At 45.8% G+C, this 12,398-nt stretch overlaps 1 protein-coding gene across 1 annotated transcript in view; it reads right to left on the bottom strand.

Moving 5' to 3' along the window:
- ABCD3 (ATP binding cassette subfamily D member 3) overlaps positions 1-12,398 on the bottom strand; it is a 1,370,685-nt gene that overhangs the window by 377,301 nt on the left and 980,986 nt on the right. The window contains exon 16 of the mRNA XM_044085690.1: positions 4,748-4,764. Coding sequence (XP_043941625.1) covers positions 4,748-4,764 — 17 coding nt within the window. The remainder of the gene's footprint in view (positions 1-4,747; positions 4,765-12,398) is intronic.

The raw sequence follows: 12,398 nt of genomic DNA, 5'->3' as shown, positions 1-12,398 counted from the left end.
TGTAACTTTTGTTCTGACCTGTTAGAATAATTTGGGAAGAAAACAGGAAGCTCAATGGTTTGATTCAAATTTGCCAATGAAGCTACTTTGGGCAAAAAGGACGGGTTAGTACGCAAAGACACCCTGTCTTTATGAAATATCAGAGAAGGGGGTCGACTGCACAGAGCATGGAGTTCGGAGACTCTTCTAGCTGAGGTGATAGCTACTAAAGAGCGTCTTCCAAGAAAGTAACTTTATAGAACATGAAGCCGCAGGTTCAAAGGGGGGAAGAATTAAGGATGCCAGAACCAAATTGAGATCCCACTGAGGAGGAGGATCTCTGATGGGTGGTTTGAGGAGAAAAACTCCCTTTAAAAAAGCCTTGCAGAGTTTGTGAGACATAATGGAGGACTCTGAGACTCCAACATGAAAGTTCGATATTGCTGCCAACTGAACTCTAATGGTAGATCGGGACGAACCTGAGTGGAAAAGTTCGGCTAGAAAGTCTAGAACTGTTTGAATAGAAGCAGTGAAAGGATCTATATTCTTTGACTGCGCCCAATAGGAAAAACGTTCCCACTTGCTATGATATATCTTCCGAGTGGAAGATTTATGAGAAGCTATCAAGATATCTCTGAGTGAGATATCAAAGGAAGCCTGGCTAAAGTCGGAATTGGAGGAACCACGCTGTGAGATTCAGAGGGAAGGGAATGGTGCAACTGACCCGACTGATGCGTCAAGAGGTCTGGAACTGGGTCCAGATGCCAAGGTTGTTCCAACAGATAACGGTGGAGAAAAGGGAACCAAACCTGTCGAGGCCAGTAAGGGGCAATGAGGATCATGGAAGCTTCCTGAGCGATGGCTTTCTGTATCAGCTGGGATATCAGTGGGAAGGGAGGAAAGGCATACAGAAGTCCCCGGGGCCAAACGTGCACTAGAGCGTCTCTGCTGGGGTGGCCTGGTTGGGGAAAGAGGGTGAAAAAATCGTTGCACTTGCTGTTTTGGGGAGTAGCGAAAAGGTCGCAGCAAGGCCTGCCCCACTTTTGAAAAACTTTCTCCAACACCGAATTGTTCAGAGACCACTCGTGAGGTGTGAGTATAGCTCTGCTCAATTTGTCTGCAATCACATTGGACTTCCCGGGGATGTGCATTGCTGACAGAAATCGCTGAGAAGAAATCTCCCATTGCCACAGTCTGAGTGCCTCTCGACATAGGGGGTAAGATCTGGTTCCGCCTTGTTTGTTGATGTACCACACTACAGACATGTTGTCTGTTTGAATTGCTATAGTTCCCTTGGGAAGAGAGTCTTGTAGGGCTTGCAACGCTAGAAGCACTGCTCTCATCTCTAGGACGTTTATGTGCAAGTGGCACTCGAACGGTTGCCACATGCCCTGGACTGTCCTGCCCTGGAAATGCCCCCCCCCACCCGATCAGGGAGGCGTCCGTTGTCACTGTAGCAACCGGAGGGGGATGGACGAAAGGTCTCCCTAGGAGGACATGAGGAGATGTGATCCAAGAGAGATGATTCTTGCACGACTGAGTTATCCGAATAGGATGGGACATTGGGAGACTTTGGTAAGACCATTGTGTGAAGAGCATCCATTGTAAAATTCTCATATGGAAGCGAGCTAATGGTAGGAGAGGGATGGCCGCCGCCATAATCCCTAAGACTTTCAGGATCAGTCTGGCTTTGACTTTGTTGCTCTGCAAGACAAGGAAGACCTGTTTGTGTATGTCTGCTATCCTCTGCTCTGTGAGTCTGGCTGACATCTTGATTGTGTCTAGATTTGCGCCTGTGAAGGTAATAACACGACAAGGCGACAAAACAGACTTATCGTAGTTTATTGATATGCCTAGTGCCTGACATGTGTGAAAAGTGTAGTCTCTGGTGAGAAGTAAAAGATGCTTGGTGGGGGCTGTAAGGAGCCAGTCGTCTAAATAAGGAAACACCTGGAATCCTTGTCGTCTCAGGTGAGAGGCTACCACTGCCATGCATTTGGTAAACACTCGGGGGGGCTGTAGTGAGACCAAAGGGCAGGGCTCTGAATTGAAAATGACTGGTTCCCAGCCTGAAGCGGAGAAATCTCCTGGAGCGTCGACTCATCTTGATGTGATAGTACGCATCCTGGAGATCTATCGAGCATATCCAGTTTTCCCGCCCCAAAAGGGGAAGAATGGACTGCAGCGTGACCATCGGGAACTTTGTTTTCTTGACAAACTTGTTCAAGTTGCTGAGATCCAAAATGGGTCTCCAGTCCCCTGTTTTCTTTGGAACCAAAAAGAATTTGGAGTAGATTCCGGATCCTACTTGGTCTGCTGGAACTGGTTGAATGGCTCTTTTTGCGAGCAGCTTTGAAATTTCTAATGCTGCTTGCTCCCTTTGACTGGGTGGAAGGTCTGGAAGGGATTTTTTTGGACTGCTTCGGAATGAAAAGGAAAGGGATTCTGTAACCTTCAGAAATGATAGACTGTACCCACTTGTCTTGAGTTAGGGATAGCCAGGCTTTTGGGTACAGTGACAACCTTCCCCCGACTGCCTCCGAAGGTGGGCAGTCTGGCAACACTTCAGGGATGCTGAAAGGGCTTGTCGGAAAAGGATTCTCGACTGCCCTGATTCTGCGGACCCCCTCTGCCCCTGGGACGGCGTCTACCATTGTTGTTCCCCCCTCTGCCTCTAGAGGGGAAACGACTGAGTCAGGCAAGTCTCCTTGAGACTGTTTGCGGAACCACATCTTTCCCCCCCTTCTGACCTTTGGGGTAAGGTCTAGAAGGAGTAGAAAAACGGACTCCGACGGCAGAAAGAGTCTTGCCATCAGTCTCACACCTAGTCAGAGTTTCCTTCACTTGAGGACCAAAAAGGGATGATCCAAAGGGGGAATTAGTGAAGGACGCCTTAAAAGGGTCCGAAAAGTTACAAAGCCGCATCCAGGCATGCCTACGCAAGGCTACACCTGTACCTGCCGCTCTACTTGCTCCATCCGCCGCATATGAAAGGAGGCGCATGGAAGAGTTGGTTATAGAATTAAAGGTAGCCAGCTGAGAGTTCATCCTATCCTGAAAACCCGCAGCTGTTGGGTCCTTCAACATTTCACTCGCTACTTTGAGTAAATCCCTCTGAAGACGAGGGAAATGACACAGGTAATTCAGCGATCTCATAGTAAAGGTCGCTGACGAGAACATCTGCTTCCCGTACCTGTCCATCTACCTAGACTCCTTGTTAGGAGGATGAACAGGCACCGAAGGATCAGCTAGCTCCTTCTTGGTAGCCGCAGCCACCACCATAGCATCAACAGAGACGCCTTTGGTCAGAAATTCTTTATCCTTGGGGGCCGTGATGAACTTTGATGGTCTCCTGGGGGTGGGTTCCACTGAGTCAGGAGCCGCCCAAGCCTTCTTTGCCACCACCTGCATAAGGGGGTCAAGGGGAGGGGACACCCAGGAGGTGGAAGGGCGGGAGCCAAACGCCTCAAGATACACCGACTCATCCTCTGAAGGGTTGAGGGATGGCCAATTCCCCCTCTGTTTTAAGATTTCAAGGATGTCTGCAAAGGAGACATCTTCAGAGGGGGAACGAGAGGAACCTTCAGAATCCTCTAAATCAGTGTCAGAGGTGACAGACTCAGGGGAGTCCATGTGTTTCCTCTTGCACTGCCTCTTCTTAGGGGGCCTCTCCTACAGGGTCAGGAGAGGCCTCGGAAGAGGAGGAGATCCCCACAGGGGGAACTTGAGGAGCTGGCTCTCTACGGTCGGGGATGAGAGAGTGAGTAGAAATCACCAGAGGCACCATAGGGGGAGGAGCAGAAAGAACAGACTGTGGAGTTGAACCTGGTTCCAACACGCTCCTCATGACCTTGAAGGCACCCCTGTCAGGCAGAGCCGGAGGTCTCCGTTCCGAAAAATGGAAAACCTCCCCCGGCACCGACAGTGATGGCTCCGAAGGCCGATGTCGGAGCTGAACTCACCAGCGCCGAAGCACCGAGAGGGAGAGCGGGGACGGACAAGGGTCCGATGCCACTCGCCCCCGAGGGAAGTCCGGCGCAGAGATTCTTCCAAGGAAGACATCGGAGCCGACGACGGAACCGAAGACAAAGGTATCGGTTCCCACGCTACCACAGTCTCTGGTCCGAGCCGCCCCGGCTCCGAACTCAAGAGTCAGAGGAGGAATTTGAGTGATAGGAGTAGGTCTCGACTGTTGAGTCGGACTTTGAAGCATCTGGGCTAATGCCTCGGACTTAAGAAATCGACTCACTACTCTCTGAAGGTCATGGTCCGATAACCTGGAAGACCTAGAAGAGTGGGATCTATGGCTCCATTCCGACAGCAAGGGTGATGCTGGCGCCGAATGAATGGAGCCAATAGATGGAGATCGGGACCTTTTTCTTGTTGTCGGTTCCGATAAAATAAATCGGAGCCGACAAGTAATGTCTTCCTATGCTCTGGCCAGAGCCGAGGACACCGTAGGGGCTAGTATTCGAGATTCATCGGCTCCAGCCGGAGCCAATGTTCGAATAGCTTTAGGGCCTCCAGAAGACGGCTCAGATGCTGGAGCCGAAGGTCTGGAAGACTTAGAGGGTTTCCCCGATGACTGAGCCGAGGGACCCTCAGGCTTAAGTAAGCCCCTTAAAATAAGTTTATTTTTTCGCTCCTGCAGGACTCTAGGTCTGAAGCCATGGCAAACAGCACGAGTCCTGCAGGTGCAAAGGTCCCAGGCAGTACACACAAGAAGTGTGATCGTCTGTCAGACATCTTCTGACAGCACGAGTCACACTTCTTAAAGCCTGAGACCTTTGATTCCTTAGACATATCTAAGGGGAAAGTGTAATCACACAAGCACACACACACACCGATTACACTTAGGGGTAATTTAAAACTAATTTAAAACAAATTATAGTAACTAGAAATAAAAATCCCTATAAAACACAGTCACTCACTAAAGGAAGGGAGGGACTGGGCCTAGGGAAAAATTCTAGAGATTTGTGGTAAAAAGGGGGTGGAAAGTTAACGGGAATGGGATAAACTATTTCAAAACTAAGTATTTATCAGAAAACTAACTTAAAAGGGGAAAAAAGGCTAAGAAACTAGTTCTTTACCAATAAACTAACCTGAGCCGGTAGGAACACACCTCGATCGCTGTAGCGGCAAACGAGATCTGAGGAGTTACCGCCTAGCATTGTGGGATATAGGGGAGCCTCGAGCCGGTGGAGCTAGCTCTCGAGCTTTTAGAGTGGCCGAGTCGGAGCCGAGGATTGGCTCCGAACCCATCCAGCAAGAATGAAGGCGAGATTGACAACTTAACATCTGGCAATTTAAAGCCCTTACTGCTAAAGTTGCAGAAGTGTAAACTTTCTTCCCCCATCTATCCAAAGCTCTGGAATCTCTGTCAGAGGGTACTGAATTTTTTGCAATGGAAGCCTTAACCCCTTTTGGACCCTGGGAAATAGTTTCTGGATCAGCAGAAAGGTTTTTATAAAGAAACTTGTGAGTCAGGGACTCTATAATAGCTATCTGGCTTGGCTGGTGAAGGGGGCAAAGAATCAGGAGATAAGCTGGATTCAGAGAACACATAATCCACAATATCAAGCACAGGCAGAATAGCCAGGGGCCTGTGCTGAGGCAATAAAAGGAAATCCCTGAGCCTTTACTTGGATTCTGAATAATCCTGACCTTCCCAATGGAAATGCTCCCTCATGGTATATAAAGTTTCCCCAAAAGAATAATCCTCAGGAGGAGAGGCTGAAGGGATAGATTCTTCAGCATCAGAGTCCTCATAGGGGGGTAGAGAGTATCCCTGGTCTGAAGAGGAATCAGAGGAAATGGAAACCTGATCAGAGGAATCATAGTCTGTATCCTGCCTAGGGCCTTTTCTCAGGAGGGGGATGGGAACCCCTGATTACAGTAATGAGGTCTTCGGCCATTTTAAGCATCTGTTTCTTAGACATGGAGGACTGTCCAGGATATGCTGTACTAGCTTCTTTGTCTTTAATGGTACTTTTGTCTTGGCTGTTGTTTTAATGGTAAGTTGTGAAGGTCTGAAAACACCCTCAGAAGCAGATGCCTGCTCAGCGGCTCCGGACCTATCTGAGGGATTAGTTTCTTTAGGCCCAATACCTTGAGTTTCCAGAGGCCTAGTTGTCTCCACGTGTGAGTCGGAGGCGGCCTGTGGCTCTGAGGTAGTGGGTGTCAGGGCTTGAAAAGCGCCTCACTGAGAAGCGCCGACTAGCCTGGAAGAGGTTTGGTCTGTTTTGGACCTCGGATGCCTGTCTTTATCCTTGTCTTTGCGTTTTTTCAGAATTGCGGTCGTCGGTTGATCTGATGGCATAGTATAATTGAACCTTCGGCCAAAGTAGTGCAAAGCAAAATCAAAACGTCTTTTTATAGTGCGTTTGTTAAATCTAGCACAAAACTGACAACTAGTGACGTCGTGATCAGGGCCTAGGCATGGAATACAGTAAGAGTGGAAGTCCTTATGAGGTATTTGCTTCCCACAAGAAATACAATTATTAACTTTTTCTGACATTGGTCTGAGGCAAGAAAAACGTTTTCCCAATGGGGTACTTAGCTTTATTGAAGACTTTGGATCTGAAATTAGACTTCGAAAATCTCAGGAGTCGGCCGACCGGCACTTGCAAACTGCTTCAGCTTCAGGCACCGCGCGGCAAGAAAGACTGGGGAAAATTTCATCGGATGCATCTTATATACCCCTGGCGCACTGACGTCAGGGAAGAAGCGACAGCAACAGACGCTGGACCAAGACTTTGGAACTCTGGCCGACTGCGGGACCGCCTGATGGCAGGATAACCCAAGTGTAATGACTGCAGCAGTGTAACACGAACATCTACAACAAGCTAGTTAATAATATATTGAAAGACTAAACTATCAAAAATATATTAGAAAATATCCCCTAAATAGCTAGAAAAAGTATTTAAACTAACTTACTACAGCCTGAGCCAGTAATAACGAACCTCGCAGCTGAAGCGGCAAATGAGATCTGGGTAGTTAGCGCTAGGCATCATGGGATAAGGGGTAGCCTTGAGCCAGTAAACAGCTCTCGAGCTATAGGAGATGGCAGAGTCGGAGCCGAGGGTCGGCTCCGATCCCAACAAGCAAGAAACGAAGGCGAGATAGACAACTTAACATTTATATATTACCCCTAATGAGAATAAATGGGATCATACCATAGATAATTTGAGGGGATGTATGCAAAGGATAAAGCATTGAGGAAGTTGCCTCCGTCCACTGGTAGTCCTGGGGTAAATTTTCTGATTCCCATCCACAGATACAAGCTGCCTTGAATATGGACATCAAGAAACTGTTTTATGCGTATGGGTAGTCTGTTCCAGAGCAGTGGTATTCTGTGAGATGCAGCTGTCCCACCAAAACCATTCTGTTGATGTTTTAGAAGAGGTTTAGGTCCCTAGACTCAGTATTTGATGCCATCTGACTTGCTGATGTACACGAAATCCATCAGTTTTGGGTCAGAGTCTGTTTTGTACGTCAGACACAGGTCACCCCTTAGGAGTCCGCAAGATACAGAGTACTGTGACAGAGCTTGAAGTCAGTTCATGTAGGACATGTTGCGTAGGCCCTGTAGCCTTTCTTTAGGGCATCTCTGTGGGCGTTCCATTTATTGCATGTGTCTGGACAGATAAATGCCAAAGGGGGCATTATATTCAATAACTGACCTAATGATGGCAGAGTAAAAGCGGATAATGACATCCCTATGTCTAGGCACAATCTATTTGTTTACAAGCTGTGCAGTATAGAAGGACTTTCTTAAAACAATGGACATGTTGGTCAAAAGTTAGGTCTCTGTCCACATAAGTCCCTAAACTCTGAAGAACTGTTGAGAGAAAATAATTTTGGTTGTAAAGAAATTATCAGCGTCTCAGCATTTAACTCAAGGGGTGAGAGATTCTGTAAGTTAGATGTAGATATGGCAGCAATTTGGAAGTTGGGAGAAGAGGGAGGGTCTGAAAATGTATGAAAGCGACGCTGCAGAATAACAGACTTCTGGCTTCAGCAAAGCCTGCTGTATGTATTCATCCTAGGAAGCCGTTAGGTTAAGAAACATTGTATCCTCATTGGAAGTACATTACAAAAATGCAACATGTTGCAATTTTTGAAATTTATATAAATTGTTGACTGTTATTTTTCTGATTTATGCTATTTACCCAGTCATAAGAGCTTTTATACAGTTTAGGATGCAAGAATTGCCCTTCACTAAGATGAAAGATGATACAACAGAACTTAATACAATACTAATCTTATTTTTGAATATAGTACCTTTCTGTATCGGGTAAAAACAGGAGTTAAAAGTTGAAGCCAGAGAAGACATTGCAACAATGATCTGCTACACAATATGTAATGTTTGCAATTTTATCATAGACTGTTAATGTTTTGTCAGTTTCTGTAAAAACAGTCCCACTGTACCTGTGTTCATTAGTAAAATTAGAACTCTATTTGTATTGCACTGAAATGATGCTGCACATATGAAACTATGGAATGCAGGGTGTAGAGGCTTTCATCACATCCATTGCTAGGCCAGTGGAGTGTTACCAGGCTAAACCAAAGTAATATGGCTTTTAACCTGCTGTAAGGACAAAATGATAATGAAGAGCTGTATAACAGTAAGAGGAAGCAAAACTGACAGTCAGTGCGTGATTTAAATCTGTATACTTCATAAGGGAATGTTCAAAAAACTACAGATAGAATGTTAACAGAGTGGATTACAGCACAGGAAGGGGCAGTTTTCTGAACAGGAGATTGGAACATTTTTTCTACTAGTGAGGGAACACCAATCCTTCATCTCACAGGGTACCTTCATTAGGGCGATTTATTTATACCCAAGCTACATTAATGAGGGTGAGCATTGTACAGGAGTCATTAATATTTGATGGAGGTACCTTTATATTTCTAATACATGTATAAATCATATTAAAAAATAGACTAAGCTAGACAAGGAGCAAGTACATCTTATTGAAAGAATTTGCATATATCCCCCGTTTCTTTGTCAGAACTTTCTCCACTTCATGGATAGGGTTGTGTCGATTTGGAAAAGTTCAACACAAATATAAAACTTAAAAAGAACTTGTGAACTCACCATAATGTTCCATCTGTGTTGTCCATTTTCATTCTTCCTCAAAAACTGGGTTCGGATCTGACTCTACCGCTTTTTATAGCTTGTGAATACTGGAAACTCTCGAGCTCCTCCCTTACCCATAATTTTCTAGTGCCCTACCATACCTCAGATCTTGTTTGCTGGCCTTATAGCGTCATAGAAAAAACACTAGGATGAGAAACCAATAACCTGGAGCTCAAAGGCAGGAAAGTACAGTTGTGTACACTTACCATAAATGTAGATGTTCGAGTGTATTCACTGTTGCAGTCATCACATTTGGGTTATCTGCTTGCAGTAGCCCTCAGTCAGCCTCTGATTAACAAAGTCTTGGGTCCTGCGTCGGTTGCGGTCCCATCTTCCATGGCGTCAGGTAGTCAGGGGGTATAAAGCATGCAGCCGAAGATGCCATTACATCAGTTTTTCTTGCCCCAGATTGTCAGATGCCCCCATAATGGGAAGCAATTTTATAAAGCAAATATACCAAAAAGCTTTAAACATAGTAAGCAAGAATAGAGGTATAGCCAATAGAAGTCAGGGAAGTTGGAGGGAGGGTAACTAGGACTGTAGCAGTGAATACACTCGAACATCTACATTTATGGTAACTGTACACAACTGTACTATGTTCTTTGTGTTTCACTGTTGCAGTCATCACATTTGGGTAGATTCCCAAAGCTAAGGATGGGAGAAGGAAATTAGATAGCATTAGGACCAGCTATAAGGCCCTGCAAGACTGCAGTGGCAAAGCCAGCTCTGGATTTAGAGAAAACTGGCAAATGGTAATACTTGGTGAAGGTATGTACAGAACTCCAGGTAGCAACTTCTAGGATGTCCCTGATAGGGACACCTCTGAGAAAGGCTGTAGAGGTAAGATGCAGCTCTGGCTGAATGCGACCTAATCCCCTGTGGGGTAGGCTTTCCATGGCGCTTATAGCAGAAATGAATGCAATGGCCTATCCATTTAGAAATGGTTTGCTTTGAAATGGCCTTCTCCTCTGCCCCTGCAGCAAATGCAAACAGCAGTTCAGATTTCCTGATAGATTTTATTTGGACAGGACTAAACCTAAGTTGTCTGTGCACATCTAAGGATTAGTCCTGAGGGACACCCTATCCGCATGAAAAATGATGAAAGGCTGCACTGCCATGAGGGCTTGTAATTCAGACACTCTTCTAGCTGAAGTGATGGCTAAAAGGAAGGCTGTTTTCCAAGAAAGGAATTTCAACTCTGCATTTGCAGCTGGCTCAAAAGAAGGTAGAGTGAGTTTTCCAATACAAAGTTGAGGTCCCAAGCTGGAGTAGGGGGCTCTCCTGGGTAGTCTTAAGTTTTTGGCCCCTCTGAGGAACTGCTTCAGCAGTGGATGAAGGAAGAGAGGTGGTGGTGGTCTGTGTTGTAACTAGCTGAAATGGCTGAGGCATGAATTTTGATGGAGGAAAAGGAAAGGCCTTTGTGCAGCATCTCAGTTAAGTATTGAAGAATCTGAGGTAAATTGGGCGCTGCTGTGCCCATCCCCGGAGTTTGGTTCCAGGAACAGAATCTTTTCCATTTTTCAGCATAGGATTTTCTAGTAGTAGGCCTCCTAGCCTCCAGAATGGCATCCAACACTTTCTTGCTGAGGGGGAGGTAACAGAGATCAGGTAATTAGCCAGGCTGCCAGGTTCAGGGTTCGAAGCTGCGAGTGCAGAATCTGGCCCTCCTGCTGTGACAGCAGGACAGGGGTCTGAGGCAGATGCCATGGTGTCAGCAGTGACACCGCGCAAAAGGGGCTACCAGTGTTGGCATGGCCAGTCTGGTGCAATCAGTATCGTCCTTGGTTTGTCCTGTTTGATTTTTAGTAGTACCTTGGAGAGGAGAGGGGGAAAGGCATAAACTAACAGGTTTTCCAGGTGAAGGACAGGGCATCCACTTTCCAAGCTTGTTTTTGGGGAGTCCTTGTGCAGAATTTTTTCAACTGGTAGTTCTGGGGGGAGGCAAACAAGTCTATATCTGGGATCCCCCACTTGTTTCTCAACATGTTGAATATCTTTGCTTCCAGTTTCCACTCGTGTGGGTCCATGAGATTTCTGCTTAGGTCGTCTGCAAGTGTGTTTAGCTTTCCTGGCAGGAACTGAGCCTGTAGGTGCACTTTAAATCAAAAGGCACAAAGGACCCGCGAAGCCACTGGAACCTTAACACTGATTTATTAAGCTTCTTCAGAAGCATACACAATACATTGATTTCAATCATCACAGTAATGATCTATACATCACAATTTTAAAATTTAAAATGTAGAGTACAACACTGTAACACCTAAAATGATTACTTATAATATATAATATGTCATAAAATCATTAAAACGATTCTTAATGTCAGTATTTCAAGTATCTGTTTTAATTAATCCTGTGTTTAATGTCATATTTTGTAACATCGCCCAGTTTTAAAAGATGATTAACACATTGTACTTTTGGTAGCTCAAGGCTGTGAGTGGGTTCCCCCCTGCTTGTTTATGTAACAGATAACAGGTGACCGTCTTTACCATTAATTGTCCTGGACGGATGTGGTCCTTGAAGGCTGTCAGAACATTCTGTACAATTAACATATCTTTCTGACTGAAGTGCAGGTGCATTTGACTTGGGTTCCATTTGCCCTGAATGCACTTCTCTGCCAAGTGGACCCCCCCCCATGCATAGTCTGATGCTTCTGTTAGGGTTCGGCCGGCAGGGGGTAGAGTGAATGGCAGTCTCTTGTTTTGGTAACAGGCATCTGCCCAACGAAGGAACTCCATCTGCAGACAAGGAATGATAGGAATCATTGCTTCTAGATCCTGAGAATGTTGACACCATAGGCTTTTTAGATACCACTGTCGTTTCCTCATATGCAGTCTTGCATATGGAATTAGTATAATGCAGGAGGCCATGAACCCCAGGGCTTGCAGTATTTTTCTTGTAGATAGCTGGGTCTTTGTGGCCAGTAGTTTGAAGTAGGCTGTCAAATGAACTTGTTTTTCTGGCGTGAGAAAAGCCATCTGGGAAGTTGTGTTCAAGCTTGCTCCCAGGAATGCAATTTGTTGGCAGGGTACAAGATGTGATTTCTTTTCGTTTATAGTGTAACCCAGGGAAGTTAGCAATTTCTGTACAAACGCCAGATGATTCAGTAGTATGTCTGTTTTCTGCCTGAATTAGACAATCGTCCAGGTATGGATATATATATATGGATATTTCTTTGCCTGCAAAATGCAATGACTGGAGCTAGGCACTTTGTGAATACCCTGGGTGCAGTAGATAAGCCAAAGGGCAGTGAAGAGAACTGATAGTGCCTGCAGCCTGC

The sequence above is a fragment of the Protopterus annectens genome, chromosome 10.part0 (genome assembly GCF_019279795.1).
Source record: "Protopterus annectens isolate FY-2018-M chromosome 10.part0, PAN1.0, whole genome shotgun sequence".
In the NCBI taxonomy this organism is placed as follows: domain Eukaryota; kingdom Metazoa; phylum Chordata; order Ceratodontiformes; family Protopteridae; genus Protopterus; species Protopterus annectens.
The sequence above is the reverse complement of the archived record's forward strand: the minus strand, read 5'-3'. Positions and strand labels throughout refer to the sequence as shown.